At 41.2% G+C, this 18,581-nt stretch overlaps 1 protein-coding gene across 1 annotated transcript; it reads left to right on the forward strand.

Moving 5' to 3' along the window:
* Nucleotides 1–11,360: 11,360 nt before the first annotated feature.
* Nucleotides 11,361–13,919, forward strand: LOC110825991 (cysteine proteinase 15A-like). The gene is made up of 4 exons (XM_022056563.2): nucleotides 11,361–11,888; nucleotides 12,004–12,123; nucleotides 13,018–13,264; nucleotides 13,421–13,919. Exons 1-4 carry the CDS (start codon nucleotides 11,421–11,423, stop codon nucleotides 13,696–13,698), a joined length of 1,113 nt encoding a protein of 370 aa, XP_021912255.2. The 5' UTR covers nucleotides 11,361–11,420; the 3' UTR covers nucleotides 13,699–13,919.
* The last annotated feature ends 4,662 nt before the right edge of the window (nucleotides 13,920–18,581 follow it).

Consider the following 18,581-nt stretch of genomic DNA (forward strand, 5'->3'; position numbering starts at 1 on the left):
TTGTCCAAGGGATCGGTCATCCTGATGGCTAAAAAGTGGGAAGACTTGATAAGCCGGTCAATAATTACCCAGATGACATCATATCTTGAGCGTGCCTTAAGTAACCCTGTCACGAAGTCCATGGTGATATGTTCCCACTTCCACTCTGGGATCGGTAATGGCTGAAGTAACTCGCTTGGGAGCTGATGCTCTGCTTTGACCTGTTCACATACCAAGCATTTAGATACAAGGTCAGCTATGTCTCTTTTCATCCCATTCCACCAAAACCGGAGTCGTATGCTTTAATACATTTTAGTGTTTTCGAGATGCATGACAAACTTTGAGCTATGGACCTTTGTCATGATGTCTCTCTTTAACTCACTATCACCTGAAACACACACTCTGTCCTAGAATTGGAGTAACCCATCGACGGAGACTCGAAATTCTGAGATAACTCCCTGTTCTGCATCATTCTTGAGGGCTACTAGAGTGGGATCAGCTGACTGAGTTTTCTTTATTCTCTGGATTAACTCAGGCTGAACGGTCAGATGACCCAACCATGTGACTCTCTTCAAGTCCTGAAGCCGAACATGTTGTGTGGCCCCAATCTGCCTGTATTCTGAAACCATCAAATGGGCTAATATACCTGCACTTTTTCTACTGAATGCATCGGCTACCACGTTGCCTTTACCTGGATGGTACAAGATGTCACAACCATAGTCCTTAAGAAGTTCTATCCACCTTCTCTAATGCATGTTGAGATCCTTTGAGTGAATATATATTTCAACTCTTGTGATCAGTATAGATCTGAAAGGTCTCTTCATATAAATAATGGCGCCAAGTCTTCAAGGCGTGTATGATTACGGCAAACTCTAAGTCATGGGTGCGATAGTTTTTCCTCATGACTTTTTAACTGTATGGACCCATAGGCTATGACCTTCCCATACTGCATTAAAACACAACCCAGGCCAAGATAGGAGGTATCACTGTAAACTGTATATCCCCCCGATCCACTCGGTAAGGTCAGCACAATTGCAGTAGTCAGCCGCTTCTTTAGTTCTGAAAAACTTTTTTCACATTCCTCATTCCACTTGAACTTGGCATTCTTCTTTGTGAGTCAGGTTAGGGGAGCAGCTAGACTAGAAAATCCTTCAACGAACCTGCGGTAATAGCCCGCCATTCCCAGAAAACTACGAATTTCTTTAACTGATGTCAATTTCTCCTAGCCGAGCACTGCTTCAACCTTTTTAGGATTCACTGATTCTCCATCCTTTGATATGATGTGTTCCAGGAAGGTGGTCAGCTCAAGCCAAAATCCACACTTACTCAACTTTGCATACAACTTCTTTCCTCTAAGAACCTGCAAAACTTGAGCTAGATGGTGGGCATGTTCCTTCTTGCTTTTTGAGTAAACCAAGATGTCATCGATGAACACGATGACAAATCGATCTAAGAATTGTCTGAAGACCCTGTTCATCAGATCCATGAAGATGGTTGGGGCGTTGGTTAGCCCAAATGGCATGACTAGGAACTCCTGGTGTCCGTACCTGGTTTGAAAAATCGTCTTGGGGATGTCTTCTGTCCTTATTTTCACATGATGGTAACCTGATCGCAGGTCTATTTTGGAGAAGACCTCTGCACCCTGTAACTGATCGAAGAGGTCATCAATCCTGGGAAGGAGATACTTGTTCTTGATTGTGACCATGTTCAATCCTCTATAATTAATACATAGTCTCAACGTTCCATCTCCCTTTTCTTGCAAATGTGACTCCGGTACTTCAAGGAGAGGTACAGTGTCGGATGGACCCATTGTCCGGCTGCTTCTTGACCCATTTCCTCAACTCTTCCATTTCTATATGACTCCTTCAGTAAGGGAAAACTGAGATAGACTGCGTGCCAGACTGAAAGTCTATGGTGAATTCGACTTCCTTATCCACTGGTAGTCTGGAAAATTCATTCGAAAACACATCTGAGAGGTCTCAGACTATTAGGGTCTCTTGGATATAAATTTCTCTATTATGTTTGCCTAGTTAGAGGAAACAATCGAGAAAAAGGGTTATGTAGTAAGGAAATTACAATGAGGGGATAACATTCAAAACTTTTATTGGCTTGTAAATGACTCTTCGTTAGGAGGCTTAAATATAATTTTTCTTGCGGGAACAATCCACGGTGGTATGACATGTCACGAACCAGTTTATCCTTGGAAATACAACGGGGTCCCCCATTCCAACCTCTATCAGGCCCATCATGATTGAAACTAAGTCTCGTGGAAGAGGGGCTAGATTGTGCTAGGGGTGGACCGGATGGCCCTGTGGTGGTAATGGATGACACGGGAGAGGCACCAGATTATACTGTGGTAGTGCTGGGTGATGCGGTTGGGGCACTGGACCATATTGTGAGATGTCAGATGATACGCCGAAGGCGCAAGGTTGCATCGAGGTAGTATTAGATCCTCTCGTTGTAGGGGTGGCTCATAGTATTAAAGTGGTTGAAGGTCGGATAATTTCCTCCTTACTTCCCTAGCCCACTAGGCAAATATAAGTCTCCTTAAAATTTCGAAGAACCGATTAACATACTTCCGAAACGACCCGTCTCGGGTTGCCCTGTTCAATAACGGGCCTCATCACCTCGTGTCTCCGTACATTATGTTTCACAAGGAATGATTGAGTAATAATTTATTATTTTCGGTGTTTCCTAAAGGTTTTGTATAAGGAATGGATCTGAGGAACGCGACTCTGATACCAACTAAAACGGCTCCGTAAATTTAAAAAGAAATGCATATAATAATTTGAGTGCGAAAGCAAAAAAAAGGTTAAGGTTAACATCCCTTACACGATAACTCAAAAGTACTAATAAACATCACGGAATAAATTTTCTGAAAAAAATATGAAAAATGGAAAAAATAAAGGAAACTATAAAGTATCTAAAGTTTACTCGTAGCCTTCTTGAGAATCGGGCTCGGGAACCGGGTTCTCCTTATCTGAAATGGTTAAATAAGGGGGTGAGCTGCACTAGCGCAGTAAGATTTATATCACCATCACAGAAGTAAAGGTTGGTAGAAAAACCAAAAACAACCAATGGAGCACAAATTTTAAACAAATTCATTTATCAACAATAAAATCATTTACCGTCCACTTACCGCAGTAAGATTTATAAAAACAACCTATGGAAACCATAACATTATAAATATCATGAATTCATATATAATCTGCAACATAGCATATATTATATTTTTATATTCAAATCATCAAACAACAATTGCTCTTTTTATCAGCCTACTAGTATCCATGGGGATCCATAGGGGTGTCCCCGTTAGACGTGAACTCTTTCCATTAACAATCTTAATTCCAAGGCCGTCTCCATACCCCATCCGGTATGAGCGCCAAGACATTAAACCTCAATACCCTATCCGGTATGAGGGTGAAGCGGGCCGTCCCCATACCCCGTCCGGTATGAACACCAAATTACCAAGTCTCCATACCCCGTCTGGTATGAGACAACATTCACGGTAGGGTTCCCTAGGAACCCGATCCGTCCACCATCTCCTAGGATATCTAGTGAGGTCGTCACCTTATCTGTTTATTAGATCACATCCATTTCCTGTTTATCCTTAATCCCCGTTACCAAATTAAACACAATCACATAAACAATGAACATGTACCCGGTAATACAATCATATTTTAAATCCCAAAATCACACAGTAGTCAATTAATACAGTAATACATGCATTTAAAACTCTAAAACCAAACATTATCATATCTTTAAACTGTAAAATAAATCAACATGAATCAACAGAGAACAATGTTCGATTTCGGGCTCCATTAGCAATCTGTAATTAATCATGCATATTTATCTAATTTGTACAAAATATCGTATTATTATTTAGTTGAACTTCACATCTATGATAGGAAATAGGGTGAGGGGTCCTTACTTGATTCGACGCCGAAAATTATATGGTTACTGCGCCTACGGGCGGTCCTTGGGTTTCCTGAATTTTCCTTCGAGAACTGAAACGCACTTACGGTACTTACAAGTGTCCCAAATAAACCCAAAAATCAGACTCAGGGCCCATTCGACCAATTTTGGAATTCCGGCACGGCGGCTTCGTCGTGCTCCGGCAATGGCGACACCGCCTGCGGCGGTGATCCGCCTCGGGTTGGCTGTTTTAAGCTATTTTCAGTCGAATTCAGCCGAACTTGCATCAGTTCCTACAAGAAAATACACTTAGGGCCCTCGGTGGGCCGAAAAAATATGAAAAACTGAAACTCACCAGTGATGGAGCTCTCCGATGCAACAGTTCCTCAGGCTCACGTTGCGGTTGGGTGTTTTGCTTCGGTCAACCTGTAGAGAAGGAAACGGTGGTCACAACGGTGAAAAAATCACATCGAACGGGAATCGGGAAGGGCCTCATCAGAGGCATTTTCTGAAACACCCGTCGGCGCCGCCGCCGAGCTTTAGTGGCATTTTTCGCCCAATCAGCCGGTTCTTTCACTTCGATTTGGCCATGGGTGCATTTAAAATTGAATTTCGTACAAGAAGGAAAATTTGACCTCGTTTGGCGGTCAAAAATTGCCCCGGTACGGCGGCGAGTGGTGGCGGTCAGCTCCCCGGCGACTGGATTGTCTTCTCCGGCGAGGGGCTCTGGCTACTAGGATTAGGGTTTGGATGTGGATGGGGTTATTTATACCCATCCGCTTTTGATCTGGGCCGTCCATTGCTTTTAATCTGGACCGTCCGATCGCGATTAAATAGGGAGTGAATCTGGACCGTTCATCGCGATTCAATCTGGGTCGTCCGTGCATGATTCAATGTGGGCTGTCTGTGCGCGATGCAATATGGGTCGTTCGTGCGCGTTTTTGATCTGGATCGTCCGTGCGCACGGGAACGGATCTTAACCGCTTGTTCACGCGCACGCGGATTACCCACGTAGTTCCCCCCCGCGTGGCCTCCCGTGTCAACGTCTCTGCCACTTGACGTGTCCTGGTTGGTCGGGGTTGCTGACCGGGCAGCTGACGTGGCGTAACTTTTTTAAATTGCATTTTGACTCCCGGTTTCCGATTTTTTTTTTCAAAAATACCCACAAAACTCAAATTTTCACATATTTTCTCCAAAATTATTTTCAATTAAATCTCTAACCAATTTTTACCCTTATTGTTATTATTATTATTATTATTTTCATTAAATCAAATTAAAATTAAATAAATTAAATTAAAATCATATAAATAATAATTATATTTTTATATAAAAAAATAACAATAATAATTAAAAAAAGAAAAAAAAAGGTTGGGTGTTACAATTGCTGTCAGACAAGTAAAACCTGTAAAAAAAAGTTCTTATTTTTGTATATTTTATGCATATTCGAAAAATTTTCGTTTTATTTTATTAAACTCTAAATTTTGACATCATATTTTGTATATATAATTACTGTATATATCAAATGAGATGCCAAATTGTATTATATTTTGATCTATGCATGTATATATTTTTTGGGCTCACTGTATGAAAATGGCATGAGCAGGAATAGTGCTGTAACACCCAAATTATTTTTTTGTATTATTTTTATTTTTCTATTTGAATTTTAATTTAATTTTTTTATATATTTAATTATAAGATTTTAATTCAATTTAATTTAATTTAATAAAAATAAAAAATAACAATAATGATAAAATAGGGTAAAATTATTTTTTGAATTTAATTGAAATTGATTTTGGAAAAAAGTGGTGAAAATTTGGATTATGGGGGTGTTTTTGAAAAGAAAATCGGAAACCGTGGGTCAAAATGCAATTTGAAAAAAGTTGTGTCACGTCAGCAGGGCACGTCAGCAGCCCCGGCCAACCAGGACACGTCGCGTGGCAAGAAAAACGCTGACACGGGACGGGCCACGTGGGCAATCCGCGTGCGCGCGATCGGACGGTCCAGATCCGTTCCCGCGCGCACGGACGGCCCAGATCAAATGTGCGCACGGACGGCCCAAATCTCACGTGTACGGACGGCCCAAATCGCATCGCGAAGGACGACCCTGATTTAATCCCAAATAAATCGCGATCGGACGGTCCAGATTTAATCTTGATGGACGGTTGAGATTAAAAGGCGAATGCTATAAATAACCCCACCCACACCCGACGACAAAACCCTAGTCGCCAGTGCCTCGCCGGAGAAGAAGAACCAGACGCCGGAGGAGCCAGCCGCCGCCACCCGTCGCCGCACCGGAGAATTTTCTGACCGCCAATCGAGGTAAATTTTCTCCCCCTTGCTCGTTTTTCGATGTTGAATCCGCCTATGGCCAAACCGGAGTCAAACCACGGGCCAATCGACCGAAAAACCCCGCCGAAGTCCAGCGGCACCGCCGCGGTTTCCCTCTGTTTTTGACTCCGATGAGGCCCTTCCCAGTCTCTGTTCAATGTAATTTTTATACCACTGTGATCACCGTTCTTTTCTCTACAGGTTGACCGGAGTAAAACATCAAAACGCGACTCACGTCGGAGAAGCCGCCGCACTCGAGAGCACTATCGCCAGCAAGTCTCAATTTTTCGTGATTTTTTGGCCCACCGAGGGTCCTAGGGTTGTTTTATTGCAGGGACCAATGCAAGTTTGGTCGAAAACGGCCAACCCGAGGCGGATCGCCGCCGTCGTCGAAGCACGGCAGAGCCGCCGTGCCAGAATTCCGATATTGGCCGAAATGGGCCCTAGGTCTGATTTGGGATTTTTTGGGACACGTGCAGGTACCGGTAGTGTGTTTCAGTTTTTCAGAAAAAAAATTCAGGAAAATTAGGGATAGCCCGTAGGCGCACTGTAGAGCCGATTTCAGACCCGGAAACAAGTAAGAACCCCTCACCCTATTTCCTATCACGGTATTAAAGCTTAATAAATAATTAAACGGTATTTTGTGATTTTATAGATGTATAATTGATTGAGGTTGCCAATGGAGTCCGAATCTGATACATCGTTGGTCAGTTGTTGTTTGATCTATTTTTCAGTATTAAATGCAGTATGATGTTTGATGTATTTATTTTATGGTCTCGTATGCATGAATCATGGTTTCTTTTATTATGGTTGGTATTATGGTTAACCCCATACTGTGTTGTCTGGTTTGGTGTCAATTACTGGTTTACATGTTGTGTATGATTGAATGATTGAGACTAAGGAAAATGGCAAAAATGTTATGTGAATTGATAAATGGATTGTAGCAGCCCCGGAAATTCATAATGGAATTTATATTATAAATATCAAATGCGGAAGCGAAGTCAAAATTTGAAAAACATCCCTTACACTGAAACAAAAACGTGCTCACAAAATATAAAAGATTAAACTACCTAAAGGAGAAACTTGAAAGTAAAAACTACGAATGTGACTATGGAGTCCTTAGGCGTCCCCTTCGTCGTCCTCCTGCGGAACCGGCTCGGGAACGATGTCCTCTTGATCTGAAATGATTAAATAAGGAATGAGCTACACTAGCCCAGTAAAGACATCACGATATCTCACCGTCACGGAGGTAAAGGTGGGTAGAAAACACAAAAAGACCAATGGAGCATAATTTACAACAAATCCTTTTATCGATAATAAAACCTTTACCATTTACTTACTTCGGTGAAATTCATAAAACAATATACGAAAGCAATAACATCATCATCATCATGGAAACATATATATGAACTGTATAACATAATACCTATCACACTTTTCGTAATTCAATCGTTACACACCATATTTTCCTAATTCACCAGCCCACTAGTATCCATGGGGATCCATAGGGGTCCCGCTACCCGTTAATCCTTAACACTTGAAATCAAATTCCAGGGCCGTCCCCATACCCCGTTCGGTATGGGCGCCAAACCATAGACCTCATTACCCCGTCCGGTATGAGGGTGAAACGGGCCGTCCCCATACCCCGTCTGGTATGGGCGCCAAAACACATAAGATCTCCATACCTCATCCGGTATGGGAGACCACAATCCCGGTAGGGTTCCCTACGGACCCGGTCCGTCCACCATCTCCCAGGATATCTAGTCAGGCTGAACACATTATACAATTTCCATTCACATAATCTTTCATTCTCCTTTTCCCTCAGTCAGCATTATCAATCACATACAAACAAGCAAAACGATAATTTATGCCAAACAGACAACATATAGCATAAATATCCCGGTCATTCAATCCATAATCAATAAAACAGTAAAATATGCACACGAAACTATAAAATGAAAACATCGAACCTCATGCTGTATTTAAAACTGTAAAACAGGCCAAATAACAGTTAACCGACAAACACACTAGACTCGGGCTCCATTAGCGACCTAAGCAATTTCACACATTCGTTGATTCATGAAATACCGTTTTATCATTTATTGGACTTTAAAACCGTGATAGGAAATAGGGTGAGGGGTCCTTACTCGTTTCGGGGTCCGAACACGGCTTCACAGTGCGCTTGCAGGCTGTCCCTAATTTTCCCTGAATTTTCCTCGGGGAACTGAAACGCACTACTGGTACCTGCACGTGTTCCAAAAAATCCCAAATTAGGCCCAGGGCCCCTTTCGGCCCAAATCGCAACTCCGGCACGGCGGCTCCGCCGTGCTCCGGCGACGGTGCCGCCGCTGGCGGCGGCGATTCGCCTCAGGTTGGCCGTTTTCGACCGAATTCGGCCACACTCGCATCGGTCCCTGCGAGAAAACAACCCTAGGGCCCTCGGGGGGCCAAAAAATCACAGAGAAACGGAGCTTACCGGCGGCGGCGCTCTCGGGTACGGTGGCTCTCCGGTAAGGTTCGTGTTTTCGTGATTCGGCTCCGGTCAACCTGTAGAGAAAAGAATGGTGATCACGGTGATATAAAAATTGCATCAAACGGAGGTCGGGAAGGGCCTCATCGGAGGCAAAAACCGAGAAGGGGCGCGGCGCCGCCGCTGGGCTTCGGCCGTGTATTTCGGCTGTTTGGCCGAGATTTTGGCTCCGGTTTGGTCACAAGAGAAATCAGCGTGGAAAAACGAGTTGGGGGTACGAAATTTACCTCGATCGGCGGTCGAAAATTCCTCCGGTGCGGCGGCGGGTGGCGGCGGCCGGCTTCTGGTTCGTCTTCTCCGGCGAGCGGCAGGCGGCTAGGGTTTTTGGTCTGGTGTGGGGGTTCTATTTATAACCCTTTGCCTTTTGATCTCAGCTATCCATTTTGTTTTAATCTAGGCCGTCCGTTTTTGATTAAATCTGGGCCGTCCGTGCGTTTAAATCTGGGCCGTCCGATCACACGCTTGATCTGGGCGGTCCGATCGCGCCTACGCGGCCCTTTTTGAAACGACGTGGTCTTGCCACGTGGCAGGTCCCGGTTGGCCGGGACTGCTGACCGAGCCTGCTGACGTGGCTGCCGACGTGGTTTTTTTTTTCGGCCCCTTTCCGGGCGCTACATGGATAGTGTGGACAACCTGACTAGATATCCTGGGAGATGGTAGACGGACCGGGTCCGTAGGGAACCCTACCGGGAACGTGGTCTCTCAACCGGACGGGGTATGGAGACCTTATGTGTTTTGGCGCCCATACCGGACTGGGTATGGAGACGACCCGTTTCACCCTCATACCAGACGGGGTATTAAGGTTTATGGTTTTGGCACCCATACCGAACGGGGTATAGGGACGGTCATGGAATCAGGTTATTAATGTTAATGGTTCACGTGTAGCGGGGATCCCTTATGGATCCCCATGGATACTAGTAGGTTAGTAAAAAGAGGAGATTTTTTGTCTGATTATTGAAGTGCAAAAGTAGGACATGTGTTCTGTTACAAAGTCGATGTGATTTTATGATGATTAGCATGTTATTGTTTTTATAGGTTATTTTCACGAATCTCACCGAGGTAAGTGGACAGTAAAGGTTTTTATCATTAATAAATAAGTTTGTTAAAAAATATGCTCAATTGGTCGTTTTTGTTTTCTACCGACCTTTACTTCTGTGACAGTGAGATAGTGTGATATTTTTATTAGGCTAGTGTAGCTCATTCCTTACTTAACCATTTCAGATCAGGAAGACGTGGTTCCCGAGCCCGTTCCGTAGGAAGACGATGAGTTAGACGCCTAAGGACTTTATAGCTCTATTTATAGTTTTTATTTCGAGTATCTCTTTTAATTAGCTTATTCTTTCATGTTTTGAGTACGTTTTTTGTTATTGTGTAAGGGATGTTAATCAAAATTTTTATTACGCTTCTGCATTTGAGATTTTTAATATATACATCTTCATTTAAATTCCGAAGCCGCTACATGTGCTGCATATTGAGTGTCGGGGCGTGACAATTTATATATTTAATTATATATAAATACATATTTATAATATTTTAATTATAAATATACATTTATGTAATATTTTAATTATATATGTATATAATATATTAATTGTATATATATTTTTAATTATATATAACTACATATATTTATATATATCTATATTTAACACTATATTTTTTTAATTTTTATTTATTACTATATAATTAAAAAAATATATTTTTATATATCTCTATATTTAATATATTTTTTTAATTTTTTTTATTTTTCATTTATTACTATATATAATAAAGTATGGACACAATAAATAATTTGTTTAAATATATAACCATATCATACCGTCAATTCAAACAAAAACAGATGTCACTAACAGACATTAATAAATAATAATCTAAACATAGTTAAATTTGCACATAATGAACCGTAACTAACATTAATGAACCATTATGTAAATCATTTAATCAAGCTCTAAAGTACTTTAATTGTTTTCTTTATGCAAGGGTTTTTTTTTTAAAGACATAATAACGAACATTAAAAAAATAAGAACAATTTATGACACCTCTTTTTATTTAGACATTGATTTTTTGTTACTATTTGTCTATATTTTGTTATTAATTTAATTACTATTTATTATTTTAACTATTGTTTATTTTGCTATCAATTTTTTTTTTGAATAAATTGATTTTCAATGTTATATCAATTAGTATAATAGCAATTTATAATTAAAATAAGAATAAATAACAACTAAAATAATAACAAAATATAATTAGTTAATAATTATTTTTTTGAGTGAAAATAGTTAATAATTATAAATGACAAACAAAAATATAAAATATAGATATCAACAAACAAAAAAGAAATATAAAAAAGATTTTTTAAATTATTTTCAAGTAATTACTTACCCTATAAGATTCTTTCTCCATTATTTTGTTTTATTCCAATGATAATAGAAAAAGAAAACCATTTATTACTCATCATCACTGCGAAGTTCAGATGCAATGGATGCGTCACTCGTTACGGTATGTAAATTTGTTTTTTCTGCACTACTAATCAGAAGACAACACGTGTAAAGATCTCATTCCCTAAATTCAACTACCCCCTCAGGAGCTACTATCAAGTATCCCATATAATCTGGAATACAGATATCCGTCTTCCCACTGCTATCTTACTTCTCCTTCCCCAACCAAAATGGACCGTCTCTCTTTCATCTCTCTTCTCTTCATCATCTCCCTCCTATCCTCTCCCATAACCTCTACTATCTTCTCAGATGAACCCCATGAAGTCGATTCTCTAATTCGTCAAGTCGTGTCGGATGGAGACGACGATCATCTCCTCAACGCCGAGCACCATTTCTCTCTCTTCAAGTCAAACTTTGGCAAAACCTATACGACGCAGGAGGAGCACGACTATAGATTCAGAGTCTTCAAGGCCAATCTGCGCCGAGCCAAGAGCCACCAACTCCTTGACCCCACCGCCGCCCATGGCGTCACCAAGTTCTCCGATCTGACACCGTCAGAGTTTCGCCGTCAGTACCTCGGATTGAAGCCTCTCCTGCTCCCTGCCGATGCAAAGAAGGCTCCTATCCTTCCAACCAACAATCTCCCTACGGATTTTGATTGGCGTGATCAAGGAGCCGTCACTGTGGTCAAAGACCAGGTTTTTTTTTTTCTTTTTATTCACGGCCATAAGTGTCGGTATATTCATATGAAGACGTTCACGACCAATTTTACTCAATTGATTTTTCTTTTCTTCTTTTTTCTTTCCTTAAAAGGGTGCTTGCGGATCGTGCTGGTCGTTTAGTACTACCGGAGCTTTGGAGGGAGCACATTTTCTGGCGACAGGGGAACTTGTCAGCTTGAGCGAGCAGCAGCTTGTTGATTGTGATCGCCAGGTTTGCTTTGTTTCGGTTTTCGCATTCTTTTTCCGCTAAAAAGTTCGCTTCCTTTAGAATCCTGTTTAGTTTCCCGTAAATCATGTTTAATTACAAGAGAATTAGTAAATTAAAGTAAAACGAAATTAAAAGAAAGATATGCTATTATGAGCCAGCTGAAGAATAGTTTACTCGCTTTCTTGCTAGTGCAACCTTCATCAGCTTAGTCTGTTAAGAGAACATAAAGCTTCTGTTATAGTTCTTTTATAGTAAGAATCTTTGTCCCCCTCCCCCCCAACAAAAAAAAAAAAAGAAAAACAACCGAATTCTTGTTAAGCTTACTCTAGCCTGTAATTTGTGACATTCATCGCTGAAAAGTGATTCGTACAATATGAAATTTATTTGTAACACTTTTTTGGAGGGATGAGGGGGTTTGGATGAACTTCTTGTTATCAAATAGTTCTGGCTTTGAAGCAAAATATTGCTTCAACGTCTTTGTTATTAAGTAGCTCCCATTTTGAGGGATGAGATGGTTTGGATTAACTTCTTGTTATCAGTAGTTCTGGCTTTGAAGCAAAATATTGCTTCATCGTCTTTATGTCTGTATGTACTTGTGTCAGCCTTTGTGTTTCTGCATCAATGTTTTTGTGGGTTCATGACATAAATTTTGCAGATAGTTTCTTCCATGCTTAAAGGAAACTTGTAAATATCTGCAATGATTGTGTATGGTAAATGTCTGATAGTAATTGGCTGGTTAAGTATCAAACATGTGGAGACTGCCAGATAATTTATATTAGGCAAAACCTTTTTGTTGAATTTAGAAATTTCCTTTTGTGGATTAAAAATGATTCCTTTCCTCACTTTATGAAAGGTCAGCATCACCATCTTTACTGCCTAACCTTGCACCTTATGCAGTGTGATCCAGAAGAGTATGGGGCCTGTGACTCGGGCTGTAGTGGTGGGTTGATGACCACTGCTTTTGAGTACATACTCAAGGCTGGTGGAATTCAGAGAGAGGAGGACTATCCTTATACTGGGAATGATAAGGGGACTTGCAAATTTGACAAGAACAAGATTGCTGCATCTGTCGCTAACTTCAGTGTTGTTTCCCTTGATGAGGATCAAATAGCTGCGAATCTGGTGAAGAATGGTCCACTTGCAGGTACAAAATATTGCATCACTTGAATGCCTGGATTTCTTTGTGGTGTTTATCTAGTGTGATTAGTGTAACTTATTGTTGTGAACTGTTAATATTGGTAAAACAATTGGATTAATGGACTGAACATTGTATTAATTATTCTGCCTTTTGATGTTGCAGTGGGGATCAATGCAGTTTTTATGCAAACATACATTGGAGGGGTTTCATGTCCTTACATTTGTGCTAGGCATTTGGATCATGGAGTGCTTATGGTGGGGTATGGATCTGCTGGTTATGCCCCTATTCGCTTTAAGGAGAAACCATACTGGATCATTAAGAACTCCTGGGGGCCAAACTGGGGTGAGGAAGGATACTACAAAATCTGCAGGGGTCGAAACATATGTGGAGTGGATTCCATGGTCTCAACGGTGGCTGCAATACACACTTCTTCTTCATAGGTCATAAGAAATTATCACAATATGGAGCCCTGGTGCTTAGTAAATGGGGTTCTTGTTGTATATTTTAAGTGAAGCAAGAAAAGATATATAGATTATTACCTACCTAGATTTGTTTCAGTGCTCAGAACACTTGACAATTTATCACTGAAAAACTTGCGATGCTCCTGTTATTTGTAAGCTTGTCTTATTGTAATATGACTATACCCTTAAAGGTTTGTGTACACTGTTTGCTGCTATGAAATAGAAAAGGGGTTACTACTTTGAAGGGTTAGTGAACCGAGGTGCATTTGTCTGCACTTATTTATTTTTCTTTTTAAAAAGGAAGAAGAAACTGAAGAAAAATGGACAATTTTCTGCTTCCATTGATGAAGTTTGATTGGCTACAAAGAAAGAAGAAACTGCTGTTGAGAAGTAAATGAACTCGATGCACGTTCAGCAGATGTACCAAATAATCTCAGGTCAAAATTCGGCGTTAGCATCTACTTGGCTAGTGAAGGAGTGGAAATAAAAGCCAAATGCTCGCATAATTTTGTTTTCTTTATGGATTATAGCTTTAAAAGTAGGTGGTGAAAGTAAAATAAGTTAGAAGATATTGTTATATATATACACACACACACACACAAGAATAAAAGATAATCTACAGCCAAAAAATTATAAAATGAGCAAGTTGTTGCTGGCATGGAAAAATTATGAGTGCTCTCGCAATCTTCTTGTCATGGTGATTAAGTGGCCATCATTATACTTGCATGTAGGAAATATATATTTGTCTTAACCAATGTTCTATACGTTTCTGTACGTACATATTCTGCATTTTGTCTTGTGCGTGCTAAGAGAAGCAAAAGACATTTGGCTGCTAATTAATTGCCTTTACCAAGAGGATCTTACCTTGGTTGGATTATTTGATTACTGATTCAGAATTGCCAAGACATGAATATTGACCAACTGTTGGCCAATCAAATTGGTGCACTTAAGCTTTTTCAAGAATAAAAACAGAGACCTGACTGAAATATTTGTATTTACATAATCAATTCAATGTTTGTCTTCAATTTCTAACTCACCAAATTAAGCATCAATGTGCATAGGCATGTGTATTGACTGCTACAAGCAGCACCAAATTTTAATTAATTATTTAATTTGTCACCTTAATTCTGTGTTATCAATCTTCTTCATAACCGAGATATTCACCCCTACACCTAACACAGCAGTTCCTTTTTTTTTCTTCCGGAAAAAAAAAAAAAGAGAGAGAAGGAAAAGAAGAAGAAGAAGAAGAGAAAGAAAGAAAAAGGAAAGAAACACCGTATATGTATAGGTAGGAATGAATGACTCGTTCTGGAAGTTAATAACAAATTATAAAACAAAGCCACATGTTTATATAGTTTTATTTCCATGTATACATACATATTTAATTTGATGGGACGTCAGAAATTTAAATGAAATGTATATATTAAAAATCTCAAATGCGGAAGCGTATTAAAAATTTTGATTAACATCTCTTACATATAACCAAAACGTACTCAAAACATGAAGGAACAAACTAACTAAAATAGATACTCGAAATAAGAACTATAAATATAACTAAGAAGTCTTTAGGCGTCCCCTTCGCCGTCTTCCTATGGAACGGGTTTGGGAACAACGTTTTCCTGATCTGAAATGGTTAAATAAGGAATGAGCTACACCAGCCCAGTAAAGACATCACACTATCTTACCGCCACGGAAGTAAAACCGAGACTTACCGGCGGTGGTGCTCTCGGGTGCGGCGGCTCATCCGGCGTGAGTCGCGTTTTGATGTTTGGCTCCGATCAACCTGTAGAGAAAAGAACGGTGATCACAGTGGTATAAAATTTGCATCGAATGGAGGCCGGGAAGGGCCTCATCGGAGGCAAAAACGAAGGGGAGTCGCGACGACGCCGCCAGACTTCGGCGGGATTTTTCGGCCGTTTGGCTGGTGGTTTGGTTCCGGTTTGGCCATAGGCGGATTCAGCATCGAAAAATGAGCCAGGAGGAGAAAATTTACCTCGATTGGCGATCGGAAACTTCTCCGGTGCAGCGGCGAGTGGTGGCGGCCGGCTCCTCCGGTGTCTGGTTCTTCTTCTCCGGCGAGGCACTGGCGGCTAGGGTTTTGTGGTCAGGTGTGGGTGGGGTTATTTATACCCTTTGCCTTTTAATCTCAACCGTCCATCAAGATTAAATTTGGACCGTCCGATCGCGATTTAATTGGGATTAAATCTGGTCCGTCCATCGTGATGCGATCTGGGCCGTCCGTATGCGTGAAATCTAGGTTGTTTGTGTTCACGTTTGATCTGGGCCGTCCGTGCGCGCGAGAACGGATCTGGGTCGTCCGATCGCGCACACGCGGATCGCCCACGTGGCCCGTCCCGTGTCAGCGTTTTCTTGCCACGCGGCGTGTCCTGTTTGGCCGGGGTTGCTGACCGGGCTGCTGACGTGACTGCTGACATGGCACAACTTTTCTAAATTGCGTTTTGACCCCCGGTTTTCGATTTTCTTTTCAAAAACACCCCCAGAATCCAAATTTTCACCCTTTTTTTTTTCAAAATCAATTTCAATTAAATCCAAATAATATTTTTTTAACCCAATTTTATCATTATTATTATTTTTATTTTCATGAAATTAAATTAAATTAATTTAAATTAAAATATAAAAAATTCAAATACAAAAAAAACATAAAAATAAAAATAATATAAAAAAATATTTTGGGTGTTACAACTCTCCCTCCCTTAAGGAAATTTGGTCCCCCAAATTTGTCTTTCACTCTTGGTCGAACAAATGGAGATACTGGGCTCTAAAATCCGATTCTAACTCCCAGATAGCCTCCCTAGGCGTGTGGTTCTGCTACACGACCTTTACAAATGATATTTCGCGATTGCAGAGTATCCTGCTCTTTCGGTCTATAATACTGACTGGTACTTCTTCATAAGACCAGTCCTCTTGGAGTGGAAGCGGTTCATGAGCCAGTATATGAGAGGGGTCCGGGTTGTACTTACGTAGCATGGATACGTGGAACACGTTGTGGACTCTGGAGAGCTCTAGAGGCAGTGCTAGTCTGTAGGCAGCAGTACCAATCATGTCTAAGATTTCAAAAGGTCCGATAAATCGGAGATTTAATTTTTCCCTCCTGCTGAACCTACTAATTCCCTTGAAATGAGTGACCTTAAGAAACACCCGGTCGCCTTTCTCAAACGCTAGGTCTCTCCTCCGAGTATCTGCATAACTCTTCTACCTACTCTAAGCTGTCTGAATGTTCTTTCTGATTTTAACTATTTTGGACGTGGTCTCCTCTACCAACTCCGGGTCGAACAATCTTCTATCGCCCACTTCCTCCCAACAAATCGGTGATCTACACGGGCGCCCATATAACGCCTCATATGGAGCCATGCCGATGCTTGCTTGGTAGCTATTGTTGTAGGCAAACTCTATCAGGGGTAGATGGTCGTCCCACTGGCCCCTAGAGTCCAAGACACAAGCTCGGAGCATATATTCAAGTGTACGAATCGTCCTTTCTGATTGTCCATCAGTTTGGGGATGGAAGGCAGTACTAAGAGACAGCTTTGTTTCCATAGCTTGCTGAAAGCTACTCCAAAATCGAGAAGTGAACCTGGGATCCCTGTCGGATACTACTGTCACTGGAACTCCATACAATTTGACTATCTCCCGGATATACATCATTGCCAACTTGTCTAAGGAATCGGTCATCCTGATGGCTAGGAAGTGGGAAGACTTGGTAAGTCGGTCAATAATTACCCATATGGCATCATGTCCTGAACGTGCCTTGGTTAGCCCCGATACGAAGTCCATGGTGATATGTTCCCACTTCCACTCCGGGATCGGTAAGGGCTGAAGTAACCCACTTGGGCGCTGATGCTATGCCTTGACCTGCTGACATACCAAGCATTTAGATACAAAGTCTGCTATGTCTCTCTTCATCCCATTCCACCAAAACTGGGGTCACATGCTTTGGTATATTTTGGTGCTCCCTGGATGCATGGCAAACTTCGAGCTATGAGACTCTGTCATAATGTCTCTTTTTAACTCACTGTCATCTGGGACACACACCCTGTCTTAGAAACGCAGTAATCCATCGGTAGAGATTCGGAATTCTGAGCTCACTCCCTGTTCTGCATCCTTCTTGCGGGCTACCAGGGCGAGGTCGACTGATTGAGCTTCCCTTATTCTCTGGATTAACTCGGGCTGGACTGTTAGGCGGCCCAAATATATGACTCTCTTCAGATCTTGAAGTCGGACCCGTTGCGTGGCCCCAATGGCCTACATTCTGAAACCATCAAATGGGCTAAGATACCTGCATTTTTCCTGCTGAGAGCATCTACTACCACGTTGCCCTTACCCGGATGGTATAAGATATCACAATCATAGTCCTTAAGGAGTTCCATCCACCTTCTCTAACGCATGTTAAGATCCTTTTGAGTGAATATGTGTTTCAAACTCTTATGATCGGTATAGATCTGAAAGGTCTCTCCGTACAAATAATGGCGTCAGGTTTTTAAGGCGTGTATGATTGCGGAAAGCTCTAAGTCATGGGTGGGATAGTTCTTCTCATGATTTTTTAACTCTCTGGACCCATATACTATAACCTTTTTATGCTGCATCAGAACACAACCCAGGCCTAGATAGGAGGCATCACTATAAACTGTATATCCTCCTGATCTACTCGGTAAAGCTAGCACGGGTGCAGTAGTCAGCCGCTTCTTTAATTCTGAAAAACTTCTTTCGCAGTCCTCATTCTACTCAAACTTGGCATTCTTCTTTGTGAGTCGGGTTAGAGGAGCTGCTAGACTAGAGAATCCTTCAACGAACCTGCGGTAATAACTTGCCATCCCAAGGAAGCTACGGATTTCCTTAACTGATGT

Source organism: Carica papaya, chromosome 1 (genome assembly GCF_054855325.1).
Source record: "Carica papaya isolate Zhongbai chromosome 1, ASM5485532v1, whole genome shotgun sequence".
In the NCBI taxonomy this organism is placed as follows: Eukaryota; Viridiplantae; Streptophyta; class Magnoliopsida; order Brassicales; family Caricaceae; genus Carica; species Carica papaya.